The 23,404-nt window shown below is 50.0% G+C and overlaps 1 protein-coding gene across 1 annotated transcript; it reads left to right on the top strand.

Moving 5' to 3' along the window:
* Positions 1-653: 653 nt before the first annotated feature.
* On the top strand, positions 654-22,118 carry GTPBP1 (GTP binding protein 1; the record flags this gene model as incomplete). The annotated part of the gene is made up of 12 exons (XM_080939414.1): positions 654-845; positions 3,641-3,752; positions 9,483-9,663; positions 10,191-10,539; positions 13,427-13,550; positions 14,496-14,610; positions 16,668-16,812; positions 16,932-17,114; positions 17,826-17,961; positions 18,436-18,614; positions 19,695-19,895; positions 20,722-22,118. The coding sequence occupies 12 exons, from the start codon at positions 654-656 to the stop codon at positions 20,812-20,814; spliced, it is 2,010 nt and encodes a 669-aa protein (XP_080795540.1). The 3' UTR covers positions 20,815-22,118.
* Positions 22,119-23,404: the final 1,286 nt, after the last annotated feature.

Here is a 23,404-nt window from a genome sequence, read left to right as displayed (position 1 = left end):
ACAACTCCTGGAATACATAGCATCGATTCTACTATAAAAATTGCCTTGCGCATGCCAGCACGCCGGACATAGTATTGCAGCAACTGCCTTCAATCATTCGGAGTGCCAGGCTCATTTTGCAGTTTACTATCTGGATCTGCGCGGCCAGACGCGCGGGACTTAGGGTGGACAAGATTGGGTCCAGCCCCTGTCCATCATTCTGAGACTCTAAGCGGGACTGTTTTGCTGTATGATTTGGAAGCTGGCCCCGCCTCTGGAAAGTGAGGGGGGCGGGAGGCCAGAGAAAAAGCACGGATGTCTCTTTTCATTGGATTGCTGTCCAGTCAGTCAAACCTCTGCTTCGCTCCCGTTGGCGGAAAGGATCCAGGCAGGTAGCATGTTGGCCCCACCCACCGCTCCGGTCGACTACGACGTTTGTTGTTGGGGTTTGGGCCTCATTAATTATTCATTAAGGTATTTGAGTGAGCTGCAGCGATTGGTAGCTGAGAGACTGGGTCGCCAGTGTCTCCGCTGGAGGTACAGGACACCCTCGGGAGGCGGGGGAAGCTGTGCATAAATTATTCCAACAAGGGGCGGGACCGAGCATAAATTAGTTAAATGAGCCAGAGAGGGAGGGCGGCCGGCCGGCTGCGAATTAGCCTAAGTTCTTAAAGATGGCGGCGGAGCGGAGTCGCTCCCCGGTGGAGTCGCCGGTTCCGGCCTCGATGTTCGCCCCCGAGCCCAGCTCTCCAGGGGCGGCCCGGGCCGCCGCGGCCGCGGCCCGACTCCACGGTGGCTTCGACTCGGACTGCAGCGAGGATGGCGAGGCGCTCAACGGCGAGCCGGAGCTGGACCTCACCAGCAAGGTAGGCCCGGGAGGCGGCGGCGGAGCCAGAGGGACGCGGAGGGGCCGGGCGGTCTCCGAGGCGACGACAGGCAGCCGGCTGTCCAGTGGCGCGGCTCACCGGAGCGCCAGAGGGACGCAGCCCGCCCACCTGCCGCACTCCGGCCGTGCGGGGCCCAGGCCCACTCTCCGCACCCGGCAGCGTCCACCCGGCCTCCCGCGCTTCCCGCTCCCGCCTCGATCGCTGCCCCTTGGCACCGCCACGTGGAACGGGGCTCCCGACTCCGGCCGCGCGCCCTGCGTCCCTGTCCCTGCGTGGACCAGCCCGCCCTCTCCTGGAGGAGTCCCTGAAACACGGGGTCTTCCTCTAGGAGCGTCCCGGAGGACCAAGTGTCAAGGTGGCCTGGGCTGGGGGCGGGATACTCGTGAAGACAGGTAGCCAGTCTAAGGGTGGCAGCCGTTTCTGTTCCTGATCTCTGGAAAGGAAACAGAAAGTAGTTGCTTAGTCGGTGAGAATGATGTCCAAGGAGTGTCCACTTTCCGTGTCCACCCAAATAAAATAAAATGATAGGGCTGACAAGGTGGCTCAGCAGTAAAGGGGCTTGTCTCCTAAGTTTGACTACCTCAGTTCGATCCCTTGGACCAACCTAGTGAAGGAGAGAACTGACTCCCACAGGTTGTCCTCTGATGTCCACAAGTTCACGTGGCCTTCCCCCACCTCTGCCTTGTTATAAAATTTAAAAAAATAGGCATGACCCCCAGTTATGCCACCTAGGAGTGGAGCCACCTCTTGTATTCATGGAATATGGAAGGGTGTCTTTAAATAGCGTCTTCAGCATTGTTGAGAAGGTAAGCAGAAGTTAAGATCTCACCATTTACTTGGCATTGTGGAAAATAAGAAAGTAACTATAAGATGTTACTGGTGTTTAGAAACATCACTAAAGAAACTAATGCCAAGGGAGGGACTGGGATTCCCTTCTGACTGTTGCCATTAAAGCATCTGACTTTAGGAAACTTTCTTAACCTCTCAGTTCTCCAGCTATCCTATCAAGATGTGCAGATGTGTTGCAAAAATTCAAAGTGAATGTTAAGACCCATTATAGTACCAGATGCATATCAAAGTCCCAGTAAATGTTTGGACTAGATAGATGATGATTCCCTATGAGGATTAAAAACCAGCTGATGGAGGATAGAGCAGCCCTACCCCCTGCCCTTTGTAGGATAATTACAATAGAAATTTTATGGAGCTTTGATGTCTGTGGTCATACTATGCTGAACGAGCCTGATCTTGTCTGATCGAAGAAGCTAAGCAGGGTCTGGTCTGATTACTACTTGGATGGGAGATTTTATGGTGCTTTGAAAATGTGACCTCTCACTGCTACATAAAACTGAGCTCTAAACTGAAAAGAGCCTTTCCCACAACCCAAGTAAGCAGTTCCCAACTGCTTTTTCTCCTACTCATCTCTGCTGGGCCCTGTGATGGTCCTGTCTAGTGCCTCTAATAACATAATAAAGGTAGCTTAGCTCAGGGAGACCTCCTTCCAAGATGCAGGAGACAATGTAACACTGGCAGCATCTGGGTTACAATTAAAAGCGCTGATGAGTCAAATGGGCAGGTTGGAAGTGTACTGTCACGTGGTCAGGGAGCTGAGGAAATCTGAAAGCCTAGTGGGAAATTGGGACAGAGTTGTGAAGAGGGTGGTACCTTTCTGACCATTTAAGTTAATTGCCTGAGTAAGGAACTGTTACTTCATCTAGGATCTGGGGAAATCCTTTGAAGGGGGGAGGGGACAAAAGCTGACCATGTAAAGGAGAGAAGGGTGAACTGGTTAGAGTTAAGTCCTGAAAAACATAGACATTAGATATGTATACCCTCACTACAGCTACAAGGGGAGAGGGGAGGCTATGTCTCTGAGAGCTTCCAGCAAGAAAACCAATTAATGATTAAAGGTGTGAGATTCATGCAAAGTGTTTGAAGAAATGACTGCTTGAAGATAACTAAATGTTGAGCCCGGCCCAGATGCTTTTGTTTTGTTTTGTTTTGTTTTGTTTGAGACAGTTTACAGCCCTTGATGGCTTCAAACTCATAGCCGTTTTCTTGCCTCAGGTACTCCAGCGCTGGTATTACAGATTTGAGCCAGCCTAGACACTTTCTATTTTTTTTTCCCCCAAGGTCACATAGGCATGGCTAGAGAATAAAATCCACTTGCCTCATGGCAGTGGCCTCCCCAAGTAAGTAGTTGATACTTTGTTATTGACAGGATTTGCCCAGGTTCTAATAACACTAACCTTAGTGGCAGTAGGGTTTGGTTGACAAAGATGGCCTTCTGCAGGCAGTTTTCACTGCAGTAAGCAAAACAGCTTAGACAAGGTAGAACAGAATTCTTCTGTTATTATGAGAGCACTGGGCTGTGGATGGAGGGCATGGCTGTAAGAGCAATCTGTCCTTGAACTCTCTGATGCACATTGCAGACAGGTGACCATGCAGAGGTGCAAAGCACTGCTGGACAGCTTTCTCCCAGTATCAGACTGTCTTCTCCCTTGTTGAGATCTATTCCTCTTATGAAGCAACAGGAAGCAGGCTATGTACACCTCTCCTCCTGTGGGCTGTGGCACAGACACATACTTAGTTTAGTATATCATCTGGGTCATATAAGGCTGTTTCAGGAGAGATGGCGAGTGTGTGAGGGGGCTATGCAGCTGTGTTCCATTAGGGTGCCCTGGGGTATGGTCAGGGTCTTTGGTCATGCTGTTGATCAGCTTTGCCTTTGGCACTCTCTAGTGAGTGTGGTTCTAAGGCTGTTGTTTCTCTTCTAGCTGGTTCTAGTGAGCCCTACATCAGAGCAGTATGACAGCCTACTTCGGCAGATGTGGGAGAGGATGGACGAGGGATGCGGAGAGACCATATATGTCATTGGGCAGGGATCAGGTGAGCATAGTTTTTCTTTCCTTTGTTTGAAACAATTATTTAGTGTACATTTCCTCACCACCACCTTTTCCTCTCATGTGTCTCTTGTGTGGCCACACTGTAGTATCTGCAGAATTACCTGGACAGAGGGACCAGCAACCGAACACACCAGTTTCTGTGTTAGCATTCAGGACAGATTCGGGGGGGGGGGGTTCCAGGTTCATTGCCCAGGGAACCCTAGAGATACTTCCTCTCTACCTCAGGATTCCTCATCAGCATACAGGGAACTGAGGCTTTGAGCAAGGAAACCTCTTGTCTAATGTAAGGGAGTAGGTCCTAGCTAGGTCTAGAATTAACCCTGCTTCCTCTCCAGGCCCTGTCTATGGTTCTTATTGTTTTCTGTTTCCTACTTGGCTGAGAATCTCTATGGTTCTTCTTGAACCCACCAAGGAAAAGACTCTCAGGATTCCTCCCTTTCGTTGAGCTACTTTGCCCAGAGCGCACTGTCCGTTCCGTCTGGGTAGCTGTGATAACAGAGGCCCCTCCTGGCCCTAGATATAGTCGGGCTTGGAGTCTTGAGACCATTCTGATTATTGTCCTCCAGCCTACTTGTTCATCGTCACGGAGTGATCCTTGCTGAAATGAAAACTGAAATTGTAAGAAGCCCAGGCCAGCCTGTGTGCATCCTTAGGGTACTTTTCTTTGCTTAGCAGACTTGTAGAAAGGCACAGAATAGTTCTTTGACAGACTGAGTCTGAGTTCAGGAGCTCTTACAAGCCTTCAGCCAGACTTGGGAATGCATGCCTGTGATCCTACCATTCAGGAAGCTGAGGCAGGAGGATGGCCAATTCTAAACCAGTCTGTGTAAAAATAGAATTATAAAAAAAAGGCTGGTGGTATAGTTCAGGGGGCAGTGCTTCATTGCCTAATTATGCAAGGCCTGGCTGAATCCTCAGCACCAGCAGGGGGAAAAAATGTTCTACAACTATTTGACCTATGATGTTAAAAATCTTCCAAAGTTCTTTTGGGTGCTTAAAATTTGGTTCCCTGGGCTTGTAGGTTAATGGTAGGAGGCTCACCTAGTGTGCTGAAGGCCCTGAGCTCTGTCCACAGCAATGGAAAACCAAAGAAAGCAGAATAAAGCTGGTCCTCGACCCCAAGGAGGAAAGATGACAACCAGGGACAAAGACTTGGTTTCTGAATCCCACCGTGCCCAACGCCTTATCACCTTTCTCCTCTGACTCCTTCCAACCCTACACCTCGAAGAAGGCCTGGTTTGAGAGATGGGCTAAGGGTCACCTGTCAAGGAAGGGAGGGGACCAGTCAGTATTGTCAAAACTGCTGGGTAGCAGCTTCAGAAAAGGCCTGTGTACTTGGTGACAAGAAACCACTTATAGGTCACTTCCTGCGTTGTAGGAAACCACATAAAGGTCAGTTTTGACAAGTGGCAAGGTGAGTCTTTAAAGACCCAGACTTCTTATTATTTATTTGTTCATTTGTTTTAAGAGGGTTTTGCCTTATAATCCAGGCTGGCCTTGAATTCTTGATGCTCTTTAGCTTCAACTTTCCCAAGCCATGCGAAGTTTTTCCCCCGTCCTTTAATGCAGTCCGAATTTCACCATACCCACCAACCTTACTTCGGCAGGTAAAATGCCATATACTCACTCACTGACCCGTCTCCAGCACACCGGAGCATTAGCCACACATCATCTTGGTGACTTCTGCTGGATTCTTTGGAGGCAGAGAGATCTGAACTGGTTAAACAAGTTGAGCATCAAACAGGACTGAGTCAGTGACAAGGCCCCCAGAGGTTAGCTTCAGCTTCTCCTGTGTGAAGGTGCTTCACCCCTCTCCCAGGGTCTTCCACGGTAGCAGGGAGACAAAGAGACCTTCCTGGAAGAAATCTTTCTCAGATAAACATATTAAAACCATGTAAACAATCTAGGGGACTGTGTTCTATACCTTTATGTTCTTCATTTAAGGTTGATATTTTAGGAAGCAAGTTAGTAGTGGTCCAGTGGTTTGAGGTTTGGAGCCTGGAAGGTCTGAGTTTACCTGCTGACTTTTTTCCTTGCCTTAAAATGCAGGCAGTAATGAGCTGGAGAGTGTGTACGCTCTTCCAGAGGTTCCAAGCACAGTTCCCATGCACGTTAGGAGGCTCAGAGCCACTCATAACTCCAGCTCTTGGGGATCCGATACCTACTAGACATCTACACTCACGTGCCCATTCTCATAAATACATTTAATTAGAACTCAAATCTTTCAAAATAAATAACTAGTAGGGAGATATGAGTGATGATCCCACAGTACCACAGCAAGAGTGGTGTGAGCGCTCCAGGATGCACTTGGCCCAGAGTGTTAGTGTTAGCACTGCCAGGTTTTCAGGGTCCAAGGCTGTAGCTGATTTATTTTGGGGACCGCTTTGCAAAAAGAACCTCGACTGTTTCTTAAAAGTCATGACTTGAGAGCTCGTTTGGAGGTTCCAGCGGGGATCATGGTTGTTTCTTCACACCCATAACTGAAGAGTGGTTCTCTGTCAGGGAAGGTTGTCCTCCTCTACTGAGCACAGTTTCTGGAGGGACACACATGGAGCACTGAGAGAGGGAGGGCATCCCTGCTCAGCCAGCCAGATGAGTCTAATCAACCCTGGTGGTGAGTGGAGTGACAGATGGTACAGCAAGGGACACGGGAGTCAGCAACAGCCACACAAAGGAGCTGCTTCTCTGTGAGCACTGGCAAGTGAACAGAGGAAACCACGTGCCCAGAGCCATGAAGGATGTAGGGGGTCAAATGTACTCTAGTAAGGAGAGGAGAATGTAAGGTACTGGACATGTAGGCAGGGTACAGTTATAGTCCTTGAAGTTCATGTCAAAGAGCTGAGACGTGTGTCCCTGAAGCCTGGGAAGCTGTCACTTATGAGTAGAAGAATGCTGTGGGAAAGGTAAGGGAACTGGCAGGACAGAAATCTGATGAGGGCTGGCACAGTCTTTAGTAACTGGACTCTGGCTTTTCTCCTTGGCTTTTGTCTACTCCTAACACAATGAAAGTGGTACATGCTAGACCAGGATAATGTGACCACCCAAGAGCTCTGATGGCCAAGGTAACATTGGTGCCGGCCCTAGCTTAGAAAGCAGCAGGGACGTAGATAGTCTGGTGAGGATGGCAGTTTTCCCTGGTTTAGACAGTACTAGAATTCAGCTGTTCATTCAGAACCCTTTTGCCCTCTGCTGGCTGCCCTTTGCTTTTTCTTGGTTCAGATGTTTTACATTTTCTAGACATTTGAGTGCCTAACATAGGAAAACTATTCACTAGAAAATGGTTAAGCTATGGTCCCCGTTCTAAGACAGGTCTATAGTCAGAGGACATGTGTCTAAAATCACCTTTGCACAAGGGCAAGGAGTGACAAATGTTGCATGAGAGTCAATGTTTGTGGGGCCTCTGATAAGATGCTGATCTGCAGCTGTTTAGGGCGAGACATGAGGGTAGAGCCAGGACTGTCCAAGACCTACGATCTGCCCCTGGGTCATTTGCACTGGGATAGAGCTGAGAGGGAAGCCTGTGTTAAAGGGTGTAGGATGATGGGGGGGAGGGGGGGGCGGGACTTAAGGGAATTAAAGCTGGAAGGAATTCTATTGGCTCTGGAAAGTCTCAGATTTTAAGGTGAAAGTAGCAATATAAGCACTGTGGTTTCTTTGGGAGCTTAAATGTGTGGGTGCTGTGGAGGGCAGCACAGGGGGAAGGCACACAGACTAGATTCACTGAGATCAGTTCTTCTATAGAATATAGGCCGGAATCAGGTAGCAAAAGAGCAACACCATGAAGAACTGGAATTGGCAGGGCTGGGCTGATGAAAGGGTTATGCTTAGGTATGCACAGAAGCAGAAGCAAAATACTGTATTTATTAGAATGGAGACAGCAAGAGAAAATGAACAGCCAGACAGAGAAAGCAACAGGGAGCAAGGAAGAAAAAGCATCCAGGCTTGAAGTCAGAGGACCCCAGTTTACACTGTGTCCCACCTTTAGCCTCCCAGCTCTGAAGTATCTGGTTTCTGTTTTCCTGTTTGTCTTCCCTTCCTCTCCTCTTCCCCCTTTTTGTCTGTTTGAGGGGAGACTCACATTTATGTTTGTCCTGCCTCAAGTTGTGGAATTGTCAAGCTGTTTACTTCCCTATTAAAGGCAACCGCGCAGCCTGCCTTGCAGGGGGCAGGGAGTAGTAGACAGTGTTTGCGGATGCTGAACACTTGTGTGCCACTGCTTAAAGGGGGAGTGGCGAGTCTGAACATCAGAGTTCTAGGGGTTCTCATCTAGCCCACTGGAGTCCATGTGGAGCTTAGAGCGGTTGCCAGGGCTAATGAGAATGTTTTTGAAGTCTTGACAGTGACAGTTGAGGCCATAGAATAAGAGAACTAAAGGGAAAGGTTGGAGGAAGAAGAGGGTCTTCAGTAGGTAGACTGGCAGAGGCTGGCATTCAGGGAATGGGAACAGGGGAGAGACATCAAGAGAGCTCTGGCTGAATGGTGGGCAAGATTGTAGCCATGCAGAATGATGGGAGGCCACTGGTGACATTTGGTGACAGTAGCTTCTCTAGGATTGGTCAGTTCAAAGCACTGGGGAAGAATGTCAGCAAGGGTTGGCTTATCTTCTGAGTTCCTTGGTGGTAAGAAGAATTGAAGAGACAGTTAGTACTAAGAGTGGGAGCAGAGACGACAGGAGTGGTTTTCCTTTCCTTGGAGTCGATGAGCTTGCTTTAGGGAACTTGAGAGGGGAGGAGAGGAACAGGCTTGGCTTGGCCTGGCAAGGTGTCTGGCTGGTGAAACAGAAGAGGGTGCCCTGCTATGGGGTTTACTTAGAAGGGGCTGAGGGAATGGTGGGTATTGAACCCCATGCTACATGGAAGCACCTAGACATTGTTGTTCTTAGACTCTAGGAAGCTAGTTGCTCAGACTTTCCCTAGCTTCCTTCATGACCTGAGCTCCAGTTCTTTTCCAGCTGGTGGCTGGTACAGTACCTGAGCCATCCTAATTAAAAACTGTCTCTGAGACACCCTCATCTCCTTCCATCTTCCTGCCCTCCTTGCTTGCCTAAGGCATTGGAATTTCTCCCTTGCTGGGTTTCTGCTTCTGGCCTCTTGCCTAGGTCTTCCAGCCCACTTGCTCTGACCACGTTTGCCTCAGTCTGGTGTCAAATCGGCCTCCACTCCGCTGTCATTCTCCGACACCATCTTCCACACACTGTGCCTATTCCCGGTCCCTGACGCTCATGGTCTGCCACACTGCCGGCTTTGCTTTTTCGGTACAATGTCTTTTCTCCACATGCTCACGTCTCAACTTGTAAAAACCTGGTTTGTGGTCAGCATACCCACAGCTTCCCTCTACATCCCTAGACTGCGCCGTGCATTCTCTTCCTTCAGCTCTGCAGGGTAGTGATCCAATCAAATTGAGATTAATTAATTTTTTTGTTTCTCCCTTGGGGCTGTGAGCTCACCAAGGGCACCTGTATTCCCAGAGCCCAATACGAAGCTTGGCATAACTTCAAGGAGAAGCTCAGTGACTCGTGAATGAATTTACCCAGTACCCTGATACGACGGGAAGCTGTGGCCCTGCCACATTAGCTCTGTGTGTGCCTGAGTTGTTGCTGTTTTTCTGCAGTGCCAGGAAGGAGGCTGTTTAGGTAGAGTTGACTGGCTGGCGTATTGGCAGGCTGGTTGGTCAGGACTCCCTCTCCTGCTGATGTCTGGGCTCTTGTCACCAGATGGGACTGAGTATGGGCTGAGTGAAGCTGACATGGAGGCCTCCTACGCCACAGTGAAGAGCATGGCAGAGCAGATAGAGGCTGACGTCATCCTCTTGCGGGAACGTCAAGAAGCAGGCGGCCGTGTGCGTGATTACCTAGTCAGGAAACGAGTCGGAGACAATGACTTCCTGGAGGTCAGGTAAGATCTCAGAATACTTGCAGGGGTTCTGCTACATGACTTGGGGTCTTCATAGATAACATAGTAGGGTCTATGGCACTTGCCTGTCAACTCTGCCTCTGCCTAAGATGGGAAGGTACAGGGACTCATGGTCTTGGTGATTCTGCTCTTTGTGTCTGAGTTCCATCTCTGGGTATTTGGTCTGGGATGTGGGAGAAGGCCCAGCCATGCATTCTTTGGCCACCCTGTACCTCTGTTTGTCTGCTTGAGTTGGTAAAAGTCGGGAGCTGGGGAGATACTCTGTGCCTTTCATAATTCTGGGGTGTTCTCAAAGCAGGGGAGTTAGGGTTGTTGGTGTTAAAGGAGCCAGGTCTCCTGACTAACTTTGTATTCCTTGGATACAGCTCCAAGAACATCCCCTGCTGTGCTCATCCTGAATGGGGAAGTCTTGAGACAGGGTGCTGGAGTGAGCCTGTGCTCAGGGCCCAGTCTCTGGCTGAGTAGTCTCTTTAGGAACTAGCTCTCACCTCAGATTCATGTCCACGCAGGGTGGCAGTGGTGGGCAACGTGGATGCTGGCAAAAGCACGCTCCTGGGCGTCCTAACACATGGGGAGCTGGACAATGGCCGGGGCTTTGCCCGCCAAAAACTCTTTCGCCACAAACATGAAATTGAATCTGGTCGAACCAGCAGCGTGGGCAATGACATTCTGGGCTTTGACAGTGAAGGCAATGTAGTGAACAAGCCTGACAGCCATGGCGGCAGCCTCGAATGGACAAAGATCTGTGAGAAGTCCTCTAAAGTGATCACCTTCATTGACTTGGCTGGCCACGAGAAGTACCTTAAGACCACTGTTTTTGGCATGACTGGCCATTTGCCTGACTTCTGCATGCTCATGGTAAGTGTGAGGTTTCCCCCACAATGGGATCTAGGAAGCTAGGCAAATGTCTGGGATCATTCTGAGACTGGGGCCTGCTGGTGGGTTTGGGGTTTCAGGGAGCCCTTGTCCTCTGAGCTCTGGTCTTCTCCACAGGCAAACCTTAACCTTTGTTCTGCATTAGGAGCAGAGGGACCATATTGTATAAGGCACAGCATCTCTGGCAGACTTCCTTTGTGAAAAGGCATAGAGACTTTCTATTTATGCTGCACCTTTAGAATGTACTTCCACCTTCACCTTGGGGTACTTCCAGAGGGTGACCCCAGGTGGCACTCTGAGATCAGCCTGGGGAAGAAAAGGGCACTTCACATCAGGAACCAAGGGCAGCAGTCAGCAGGGCCTAAGGTGGTGTCTTCAGAGCCTGTGAGAGAGATATGATATCATTGTACAACTCTTTGGGGAAGCTGTTGTGGCCCTGGCCCTGTGTTCACCTGGTGGCCTCCCTCCCTGGTCCTAGGACTCAGAGAGAGCTTGTGATTGGATGCCTGAGCAGTTCATCAAGTAGCATCACTGAAAAAGGAGATGGCAGAGGCTTGGCTTTGCTGTGTGTGTTCATGGGCTCTGCTTAGCTCCTGTACAGCTCCAGGAAAGCTGGAGGGAGGGAGAGAGTGTGCACCCATGCACAGTAAGGGATTTTCCTGTCACAAGCTGTCCTTCTAAAGTCCCTCTACTCTCCTGGTCCCTCAGCTGCCTGTGCTAATAAGTGTGGTAAACACAGACATCTGTTTCTAGGAAACTTGCTCAAGTTGCCCACAAACAGGTTCTTAGGCTAAGCCTCAGACTGGAGAGGAAAGGATGCAGCATGCGCTGTGGGGACGATCGCAGCCACTACTCTCATGTGTTCACTTAGAAACTGATGTTCTTCAGACAATAAAGTCTTTTCTAGCTGAGCTGTAAGATTAAAGACAATGATGAGACAATCTTTTCACCAAACCACATTTTTCTGTCTGAGTTGTAGGTCATCATCCATTTATTAGACTTCTCTAGACAGCAGTATCGCGTTAATTATTTCAAACCTTTTTTTTTTAAGATGTATTTATTTTCATTTATATGAGTACACTGTAGCTGTCTTCACACATACCAGAAGAGGGCATCAGATCCCATTACAGATGGTTGTGAGCTACCATATGGTTGCTAGGAATTGAACTCAGGACTTCTGGAAGAGCAGTCAGTGAGCCATCTCTCCAGCCCCTCAAACCTTATTTTTAATGATGGTTCTTAAATGCTTTAGCCTCCCTTGTAGCCCACCCACCAGGGGTAGTGGAAAAGAAAGGATACAGTGGAGGTGGGGGAGGAGTGGACCTGTTTGGAAAGGTTCTTAGGAACAACTCCTGTCTGTGTTGTCTGGAAATCAGCAGTTCAGTTCATAGGTTATTAGGCAGCAGCGGCTCAAACCACTTGTAAACACTTCACAGGTAAATCAGTGGTCCAGTTTAGTAGATTCAGGTTAGCAACGATGGTGACATGACCTAGCAGAGACAGTCAGGCCTCAGCCTTGGTTCCAAGTCAGCAGGAGGGACCAACAGAAACACCAGAAGCTGTGTCTCTCTCAGGGAAGTGAAAGCCAGAGAAGACAGGAGACCCACAGTTATACCCTCCACGTGCCTCATCAGCCCGAGTTCTTGGAAGTGGCAAGAAACTGCAGCACACCACCAGAGGGTTTGGGGGTGTGGTTTTTTTTGTGGGTTTTTTTGTTTTGTTTTGTTTTGTTTTTGTTCTTTTGGTTTTTTTGGTGCGTTTCTCTATGGAGTCCCAACAAATGCAACTCAGCTACACAGTGTAAATTATACCAATATGTGCATGTCATTAGCAAAGAACCTTTCATCACGTGTCCTTTCACGTGCTTGCTTTAGCAGAACATCCTTCATAAGTCTCCTTAGCCTCTCACCTGTGTCCACTTTAATGCAACTTCCTTCAAGTGTTTGCCCCAGCAAAGCACCATCCAACCGACTTTCCAAAGAACCCAAAAGTTCCCACCTCACAGCAGAGAAATAACTGAGCGTGGTGATGGCTTATGCCTAGAATCCCAGCCCTTGGGAGGATCATGGCTTTGAAGTCAGTCTGGATTATGTACTAGTAGTTTCTTTTTCTGGAGACTCCCCTGCAGGCTGTGGGAGCGAGTAAAAGCTACACAGTGAAGGCATCCTGTCTGGCATGTTCAAAGTGCCACACCGGCACAGGATGGTGGTTTCTCTCTTAATTCTATTTTAGTAAGCATTTGCTTACTTAGTAAAGAAAAAGAAAAGGCAATGAGGAAGGCCAGCTCGATGGCTCAGTAGCTCAAGGTGCCTGATACCCAGGAAGCATCCCTCGAAGAAACGACTTGCACAGGTTGTCCTCCATCCTCCAGACATCACTGTGGCATGCCTAGCATCATCCTTACCCTCCCTGGTCCCACCCATGAGTCTTTTTTTTTTTCTTTCTTTCTTTTTTTTTGTCTTACTGTGTAGCCCTTGCTAGTTTGGAACTTGGCTGTGTAGACCAGGCTAGCCTCAAACTCACAGAGATCCTCCTGCCTCTGATTCTGTCTTCCAAGTGGTGGGATTAAAAGCATATGTCACCATTCCCAGCATAACGATTTTTTAAAAAGCAACAGAGAGCATGTCCCTTCTTTGTTTCCTGCCAGAGTTTCCCATTTTGGTTCAGAAGGTTCTTTGTAGCCCAAGCAGGCCTTAAGCTCAGGCTTCTGAGTGGCTAGGGTTTCAAGCTTTGTCACCTGCTTTTCAGATGTTCCCATCGCCAGGGACTGGTTCAATGAACTGCCCTGCCCAGCTTTCACCAGCAGGCTGGGGTCTGCTGACCACAGCAATCTTGTCCTTGTATTGACAGTTCCTTTCTGTTGTGTCAGGTGGGCAGCAATGCTGGCATCGTGGGGATGACCAAGGAGCACCTGGGCTTGGCATTGGCACTCAGTGTACCTGTCTTTGTGGTCGTCACCAAGATTGACATGTGTCCTGCCAACATCCTTCAAGGTAAGTGACACCTCCAGCTGCAGCAGCCTCTGGGGCTGTGACACTGCAATTTAAGGTGGACTGCTTCAGAGCCTCAGACAGCACCTTCTGCATCCTTGTGTGTGCTAGATTAGCCTCATGTCCATCAGCCAGAGTCTTTTACTTTTACTCTCCCCTTTAGCTCTTGACTAGAATTCCCCGCTGTTCTTTTCCCTCCTGGTTTCAAGTGCAGGATCTATGGAATCTCTAGTTTGCGACCCCTCCCACACACCCCTTTCTGTCCCCAGCAGCAGATATTGGGCAGTACCTTTGGAGCAGGATGTATGTGAAGGAATTTAGGCAGAGTCTGGTGGCCTTTAGCCAACAAAGCTTACACACACACAGGCCTTGGGAATAGGCTTCTGCACCTCCTCTTGGTGCTGCAAGCTGAGTGGAGCATTGCCCCATTAGAAGTTCTCATGAGAATGGTCTCTGCAGCCAAATAGTAGCAGTGCACACCTTCAACACCAGCATTCAGGAAACAGAGGCAGGTGGATCTCTTGAGAGTTCTGTGCTAGCCTGATCTACAGAGCAAGTTCTAGGACACCCAGGGCTATACAGAGAAACCCTGTCTCAAACAAAACAAAAAACAAAAGCATCTTTGCAGATTTGGGAATGCCCAGGATATTTCTGAGATGAGACTTTCCAGGAAGCAGAGCATTGTGGGAAAGAATATTGGGAACTCAAGTCACTTGTCTATATGTCATGGCCTTAGAGAAGAGACCATGTGTGCTCTCTATGTAGCAGCACGTTCTCACCCACCTTTGCTCATCCTTTTTGCTTCTCCAGGCATTGTGGCATTTAATACTGGTCCGTCTGTCTGTCTGTCTCCTGCTTGCATCAGTATTGAGTGCACCTGTCTTACCCTGGAAGTCTGGTCAGAGAGAAGGCTGTGTCCCCTAATTCTGTTCCATTTCACCCTTTAAGAAACCCTGAAGCTGCTACAGCGCCTGCTGAAGTCACCAGGCTGCCGGAAGATCCCTGTCTTGGTGCAGAGCAAAGATGATGTGATTGTCACAGCCTCCAACTTCAGTTCTGAAAGGTAATGGGGGTGGGACTAAAGGGTGTGAGAGCACCTGATTCTAAGCAGGTGCCTTTGCCAGCCTAGCCAAAGTGAGCTATTGACCTGAAGCAGCCAGTCAGACATGAGGTCGCGTAGGCATGGCTGGAGGAAATGCAAGGTTGTCTTTGCAGTCTCCTAGGCCAGCAATCATGTGGCTCACATTCTGAATTACTGGCGTCTCGGGTTGGAGTATCAGTTGGGTCATCAGCATCCTTACCCAGGAAGTGGGGTTAACTTCCTGGACTAGCCAGGGTTCTCTAAAAGCACAGAACCAGTGGAATGAATATAGACCACACGGAGATATATTAAGTTGAATTGCATGATACAGGCTGAATAGTCCAACAGTGGCTGTCTGTTTGATGGAGAGGCTGAGAACTTCATAGCTGCTTTATCCACAAGTCCTTGTTGTGATGTCAGTGAAACAGGACAGCCACAGCAGCCGTAGCAGTAGGAACACACCAGCAAGGAGCAAGGGTGGGCAGGCAGAGGCAGTGCTGCCTCTCTCTTAGGTCTCTGTTTATTTTCACTTTATTTTACTTTTTTGTTTGTTTGCTTTTTTGAGACAGAGTCTCTCTACCTGGCCCTGACTGTCCTGCAACTCACTTTGTAGACCAAACTGGCCTTGAACTCAGATCTTGAACTTTGCATCTGCTTCCAGAGTGCTAAAATTAAGGTGTAAGCCACCAAGCATAGCCTTCTCTCTTGAACTCCTTTGTATATGGGCTCAGTGTTCTGAATTGACCACTCATAGGGGAACTGCCATCACCTTGCATTACTACACAGCCACATTACTACATCATTCTACATAGCCACAACCCCGCCCACCTTGGGGAGGAGCTTCCTTACACAATTGTGTCTTGCCAGAAATAGCCTCAACTCCACCCCATGGTTGTTCCTCAGTTGATTCTAGATCCAGTCAAGTCAGCAACCATAATTAACCCTCATGCTTCTCTTAGGGTGCTTGGGCTCTGGACGTCCTGAGCATAGAAGGCAGCAGCCTGTGGCCAGCTGGTGGAACACTGTCTTTTTATGACTCACTAACTTTTTATACTGTTTCTCAAAAGCCCTCTAATCACAGGTCTGTTCAGCATTTATTTAGTGAGTTTTTTCATTGCATAGATGTTTACTAGGCATTTGTTGTACCAGGCTCTTCCTGATGTTAATGCATCTGGATTCTAGAGATTGAACATGGTCTAAAGCTCTTCAGCTCATTGGTCCATGGTCATCTTTTTGTTGTTGTTTGCTTATTTGTTTGAGACAGGGTGTCTTAGGGTTTTATTGCTGTGAAGAGACACCATGACCAAAAGGCAACTCTTAGAGAGGAAAACATTTAATTGAGACTGGCTTCCAATTTCAGTCCATTATCATCACAGTGGGAAGCATGGCAGTGTTCAGGCTGACAATGCTGGAGGAACCAAAAGCTGTCTTGATCCACAGACAGTAGAAGACTGACAGACTGGACATAGTTTGAGCATAGGAGAACTCAAAAGCCCATGCCCACAGTGACACACTACTCCAACAAGGCCACACCTCCTACTAATGCCACTCCTTGTGGGTCAAGTATTCAAATACATGAGTCTGTGGGAGCCAAAGTTATTCAAATCACCACACAGCGTTTTTTTGTGTTACCTTGGTTGTCTTGGAACTCACTCTAAATCAGGCTGGGCCTGAACTCACAGAGATCTGACTGCCTCTGTTTCCTAAGTGTTGGGGTTAAAAATATGTTTTATTACCACCCCAACCCAAGATCATCTTTTGATAACTTCCCTTTGGCCACAGCCAGGGTCTCATGGGAGCAACCTGCCTTCTGCCTTAGTCTGTGCTTTAGAGCAGCCTGGCATTTTGTCTGTTTCTCTAGCCTGGTGCTTTGTTCAGTACCAACAGTTGTCCAATGAGGGGCTATGTTTCAGGGTATGGCCCCACTCCAGCTCCTTTTGGTCTAGCCTGTGAAGCACCCAGGAATGTGCAAGACAAGTAAGTCACAAAGAATAGAGTCAAAGGGACTAGGTAACAGATTTATTTTTTTCTCCATTTAGGATGTGCCCGATATTCCAGATTTCCAATGTCACAGGTGAGAACCTTGATCTGCTCAAGATGTTCCTCAACCTCCTGTCCCCACGCACCAGCTACAGGGAGGAAGAACCTGCTGAGTTCCAGATAGACGATACCTACTCTGTCCCCGTGAGTGCCTCTGGCTAGGACTGCAAAGGGTGGGTGGCTGGTGGGCACCTCCTATTCTAACCTGGGAATGAATCTGTGGTGGGGATGGGCGTACTAGGCTGGGGTCTTTTCCTTGGCAGGGTGTGGGGACAGTGGTATCTGGGACCACACTTCGGGGCCTGATCAAGCTGAATGACACACTGCTGCTGGGCCCAGACCCCTTGGGTAACTTCCTGTCCATTGCTGTCAAGTCGATCCATCGCAAACGAATGCCTGTCAAGGAGGTGCGGGGGGGCCAGACAGCCTCCTTTGCACTGAAGAAGGTGAGTGAGGGTAACTTCAGAAACTCTTCCTGAACTCTACTAAGTCTGGACCATGTAGTCTGCTGTCTCCAGTTCTTGTGGCTGCATTGCAAGGTGTGGGTTACTGACCCTGTTTTCACAGAGGAGGAGACCGAGGCTCATAGCCTAGTAACCTTTCCAAGCCAGGACTTGTCCCTGGGACTGTCTGTCTTGTGGTCTCTGCTCCTCCCTCCCACTGTGGCCTGAGCGTTTATCTCTTGCTTGCAGTGCAGTCAGATAGGTGCATCTGTCCTGCACACGGTGCCATTTGGATGAGTGGGATCTGTGCCACACACTCTTGCTCCATTCAGTCTTCCATCTCCTTGGGTCTGGGTCAGTGCTATTAGTCTGTAAGCCGAAATGACCAGGAAACGTGGCATATGGTTTGCTTTCTCTGGTGGTTATGTACCTCTAATTTCTCCCTGAGTGCTTACTTGTGCTTCAGGTTCGTCTTTCAGGCCCAGCAACTGGAATGCTGAGTTCCTGTGCATCTTTCCTGCCTCCTAGTGGCTGTGTTTAGCTTGCTGCCCAGCACTGAGGCTGCCGTGTGCTGTCTGCATTGGGTGGTAGTGAGGGACAGGGCTGAGTTTTAGTGGTTCCCATTCCTAGAGAGACATTTGCTCTCTAGGACCAGGCTGGGTAAGCCTGAAAGACATCTTGGTCCTTGAGCTGCGCTCACCTCTTTCCTTTCAGATAAAGCGCTCATCCATTCGGAAAGGCATGGTGATGGTTTCCCCACGCTTGAATCCCCAGGCCTCCTGGGAGTTTGAAGCTGAGATTCTTGTCCTCCACCACCCCACCACAATTAGTCCACGATACCAAGCCATGGGTAGGTTTCCAGGGTCCTGCAAGCCCCAGAGGTTCTGTGCTAGCACCCTCCCAAAAGAGCTCCTCAATCTAAGCCATGTCTCCAGCATCAGGCAAAAAAGGTCTCTACCTGCTTAGCAAAGCCATTCCTATAGTTCATTCCCTGAGCAGCACTAGGTGATCAGTCTGCGGATGCTCTGAGAGCCACACCTGTCCTCGGGGACCTCATGTGCCAATGTTCATTTAGCCAGGGTTGTTGAGCATAACTGTGTGCCTGGTGGTCTCAAGGAATAGTCCTGTGGGAAGGCATATGTGTACATAGAGGAACTCAGGCTCTGCCATGTAGGTCTGGGAAGGGGTGAGAAAGAGTCAGATCTGAAAGTAGGCTGCCCTACTGTATCTGGCTCTCAGAGTTGTTGTCCTGCCCTGGAGATAGCACTCTAGCCAGAGGCCTCAGGGTAGGTCACGCACGTCCTGGCTCTGGTTCTCTTGGCAGTACACTGTGGGAGTATCCGGCAGACAGCTACAATTCTGAGCATGGATAAAGACTGTTTGCGCACAGGAGATAAGGCCACTGTTCACTTCCGCTTCATCAAGACCCCTGAATACCTGCACATAGACCAGCGGTTGGTGTTCCGGGAAGGTCGAACCAAGGCTGTTGGCACCATCACCAAGGTATTATGGGGTAGCCCTACCTGCCCAAGGAAGCTTCAATTTACTCTAGTCCAGTAACCACAAGTACCACAAGCTCCTCTTGAGAACCCTGGAGCTGTCTTCATTGTGGGACAGAGGTGTGGTCCCTGCCCTGGCAGAGCTGAGCCAATACTAGGGTAGGACTTTAGGGATGACTTTGCCCAGGATTTGTCCCTAGGCCTGTCTTGAGTGTTGGAGGCTGTCTTGAAGAAGGTGCTGTAGGAGGCAGTGGGACAGTGCCTGGGAGGCCAGAGGTGGCCTCTGAGGTGCTTGCTCCCTCTGGGTCCTGGGGCTTGCTTGGGACTATTCCAAGGGCTTCCCACTGCATGGTAGGTCCATTTGTAATGAGTGCTGGGTATCATGGGGACATGACATGGTTGGAAGGTCTCATGGTGCTTGAGTTTTTCTGGAGCCCACCTTTAGCCTGCTGTGGACTTTACCCATGATCTTGGGTGGGACATTTAGTAGAGAAATTGACCTCTGCCCCATATAGAGTAAGACATGGCTTTCCATGTCTGAGACTGGAATGAACCTCAGGCTGCCTTTTCTTCATGAAAAACTTCCCTCAGGCTGTCCTGAAGGAGCTGGGCTTCTTGATAGTGTGGTAAAGTCTGTGACCCCCACTGAGGGGTCCTGTGGTGTCCAGCCAGTCTCCTTTCCTGTCTTTGAGATTGAACCTGGGCCACAAGGACGATTCTGAGTCAGTTGCTCCTAGCTGATAGCTTTTACGATTTCTGACAGACATTTATTTTGTTTCTTCAGGGGGCCTGAAGTTAAAGTATGGTCCATAACAGACTCTGGGCAGCCCAGACCCTGGCTCAGTGACAGGGCTGAGGATACGGTGGCAGAGGCTCAGAGAGCTCTCTGCAGGAGTGGCAGCTGGGCCCAACAAGGGCAGGATCCTTTCCGGGCAGGGAGAGCAGACTGAGGCATCAGTACTGGCCCTGTGGTCCTGGACTCAGAGTAGGGTGGGAGGCCTCTTTTCTCTGCCTTCTGGGATGGCCCTGCCTCGCTCGGAACTGGGCAGGCAGCTCTGACCTGCTATCCACTTGGCCTCCACAGCTCCTCCAGACAACCAACAACTCCCCCATGAACTCCAAACCCCAGCAGATTAAAATGCAGTCCACAAAAAAGGGTCCCCTGAGCAAGCGAGAAGAAGGAGGTCCGTCTGGTGTGCCAGCGGCAGCGGGCCCCCCAACCGGAGATGAAGCTTCCTCGCTAGGGACTACACAGGCTGCCACATCCAGTGGTCTCCAGCCACAGGTAAGCAGGCCTCTTTTGGCCTCTGGCATGGTGGTGGGAGTAGCAAGGCTGGTAATCTAATTGGTCCTGATTGGCATTTGATTTTAATTAAATAAAGCAGAATAGAAAAATGTTAAGGTTCCCCTTTTTGTTGTTTTGATTTTGGAGGGGGGGGAGGGATAGGCTTTCACTGTGTATAGCACACTGGCCTGAAACTCACTATGTAGGTTAGACCAGCCTTGAACTCAGAGCAGTCCTTGTGTCCACCTCAGCTTTTCTGACGCTAAGGTCACACATAGGAGCCACCATGACCAGCCAAGGCTTCCCCTTCATAATAAGGATATCTGAGGATGTGCTGGTGCTGTGTGTGACTGAGACCCAGCACAGCTGAGAGACACAGAGTCAAGGTGACCCTGTCAGGTCATTGTCCCACTATTGTACCATCACTCCATTGCTCACTTGCCTGTTCTTTCCAGTTCTTTCCTGACCTAACAAGAGGCCTGGTCCCAATCTCCCTGCTGCCTGTCCTGTGTGTGTCTGTTCCTATTGCACAGAACTAGTGCTCCTTCCTCTCTTCCATCCCCACCCCATTCTCTCTCCTTTCTCCTTGTACCCCTTGACCCTTAGTGTGACATCTGAGCCCCTTCCAGTGAGCAGAGGTGCTTGCCGATCCTGTTCCTTTGTGCTTCTCTGACTCACTCCCCCACCAGTACCACACAAATCCATATCTGCTAGGAAGACTCCATTTCTCCTTCTAAACTGACCAGGTTAGGGCTGCTGCCTGCTCCACTACCTTGTCCTGCCTCAGGGACCAGCACTTCTCAAGTGCCTGCTTTCTTTCTTTTAGCCCAAGCCCAGCAGTGGGGGCCGGCGACGAGGGGGCCAGCGCCACAAGGTGAAGTCCCAGGGGGCCTGTGTGACTCCTGCCAGCGGCTGCTGAATGTCCCCCTGGTCCACTTGACCATGGGACCCACACTGCTCACTGCTCACCGACTGGGCAGAGCATCTTTGACCGCCACCCGCCCACTCCAGTCCACAGCAGAGCACCCTTGTTGTCACACCCCAATTTTCCAGGGGGTTGTAATTTATAAGATGAGGGACTAGATGTCTGAGGACTGACCACTTGCCACCTGTCACCTTCCTCACAGCTTTCTATCTTTTTATTATATATTTGTTCCAAGTGTCTATGTATCTGTGTCTGTGTGTGTCTGTGTGAGTGTGTGCATGCACACATCTGTAGCCGGTGTGTGCAGAAGTGCAGCTGACCCTGTCAGTCTCCATTTCAGTTCTAAGTGGACACCAGCCTCCAAGAGCTGACTGCCTGCCTGTCCTTTCATCTGTCTGTATTTGTCTCGATGAGATCCTCAGAACCTTTAGGGAACCTCAGAGCCCAAGGCACCTGTCTTCCCTGGCCAGTTGCCCCTCTTAGCTAGAAGCCCTTCTTTGGGGCCGACCTCTGGGCTTAACAGCTTTTGCCAGAGCAAGGATTCCTTCAATCTGTGATTTTGGGAGTCTAATAGGATATGGTAGTCTCTTCTGTCTCCTTTTCCCTCTGAGCTCTTCAGTGGCACCTGTGATGTGTGGAGGTCAAGGTGACTGCATTGTAGGACTGCCTACTCTGACTCTTGACCCTTGTCATGGATCCAAAGAACTAGGTGGGCTTATCCTAAGAGACAATCCTGGGCTTGCCTGGCTGGCCCTGGCTGCTCTGGCTTCTATGCCTGCTGGAGGCTCTTCCTGTTTCCACTTAGATCTCTGGCTGAGCCTCAGAGTTTGAGGTACTAGACTGGGCCGGAGTCTTCCTGGAATCGGGTTTTATAGTACCTCCTTTGGTGGGGGAGGTGAGGTACTCCTGAGTTAAGCCAGGACTAGAAATCCTCCTTTCCCACATGTCAACCCAACACAGCTGCTACAGCCGTGCCACAGAGCAGTGAAGGGCCTGAGCCTGGATGCCCCAGTTGAGGTGTACAAGGGCAGGCGGCAGTGCAGACTCTTGGACGCCATCAAAAGTACTGCTGCTGGGTTAGGGTGGGGTGGGCTGCCCAGACCAGAGCCGAGCACCACAACCTCAGCCAGGACAGATGCACAGCTGGCTGGGGCCCTCTACAGCCCCCTCCCCTCCCAAGTCTCCTTTGTCTTCTCCTGACTGCTCTTCCCTCCCTGTCCTTCCAGCTGTTTCTAGTTACCACTGCCCCGTGGCCATGGACTGATCAGACCAGCATTCAAAATAAAAGTTTGTTCTAAGTTGACAGTGTCACGTTCCCTGCCCAGCCCTCTGGTGGGGGTACTGCCTACCGTGGGCATGCCGTGGTTCTGTCTGCCCTGTGCACCTGATGGAACCCCTCTTCCACAACCTCACTTTCCTCATTGTACAGATCCCCACTTCTGGGTTGTGTAGATTCATTGAGCATGTGAGGGAACCAGGTGCTCTGAACAGGATGGAGGCAGTGTGGTGCTGCTGTGGGTGGGCTTGCTCAACTGGACATTCGCTGCTGCCGTCTCTGAGGATGAGGACACTGAAGCTCAAGGAAGGGCTGTGTGCTGTGGCATTAGTTCCTGCTCACCCTGCAGCCTTGCCCAACTGGGGGCCAGCCCTCTTCCTCCAGCTCTTCTGTGCTTCGTGACTGGCTCACTTAGGCTGGTGCCTTTGTATTAATGGGGCCTTAGCATGGTGGTGCATGGCACAGTAGCAGCTGTGACTTCTTATAGCATTGGGCCACAGTAGAACTTAACTGTACCCTGTCAACATTAGTGGTCACTAGAACTCTTGTGTTCATGAGCCGTAACTACCAATCGGGACTCTGCCCCTCAGGGAGGTAGATCTGCACATGGCAAAGGGAGCCAACTGAATTCAGTGTTGAACTGTCATTAATAGGGACTACAAAGGTCCCTGCAGAACTAAGCCCTCTCAGCTCTCCATCTAGAGGAAATACCAGCCTGTTTGTAGTCAATAAAGAATAAAGATTTTAATCAGTCTCGTAAGCGTAAGGCCCAGCCTTCTGTATGTGCAACTGTGTATACATCTTTTCTAGAACTGAGGCTGTGGGGTGGGTTGGGGTAAAGGTGGCCATATCACATACAGCACTGCTCAGGCTCATCGGGGCCTGGCACTGAGATGGTATGTCAGGAATGTGCCATGGTGCAGGGGTGTATTTGGCTGGGTTTGGGGAGAACTGGAGATAATGGTGTGAAGCTCAGACTCTGGGAGGCCCAGATTTGAATGTGGGCAGGCGGCAGAGGCACTGAACCCTGGTGGTGTATGTCAAGTTACAGGGCTATTTGCTGGGGCTCTCGTGCCCATGATGCCTGTTTTGTTTTATGCCCTTGGTGTAAGTACAGACCTAGTGTCCCTGGGCTCTGGACTAAGCCCTGGGCCAACCTGTACTCTAGCCATTTTCTCAGCCATGGCAAGAACCAGCTCTGAGCAAGATGCCACAGTCAGTAGGAAGCACCTCAGGCTTGGTGAAGCATCACCTGAGCTGAATCTAGGTAACCATCAGGGCGTCTCCCCCAGCACCTTCCAGAGCCTG

Source organism: Micromys minutus (genome assembly GCF_963924665.1).
Source record: "Micromys minutus genome assembly, chromosome: 27".
NCBI classification, from domain to species: Eukaryota; Metazoa; Chordata; class Mammalia; order Rodentia; family Muridae; genus Micromys; species Micromys minutus.
The sequence above is the reverse complement of the archived record's forward strand: the minus strand, read 5'-3'. Positions and strand labels throughout refer to the sequence as shown.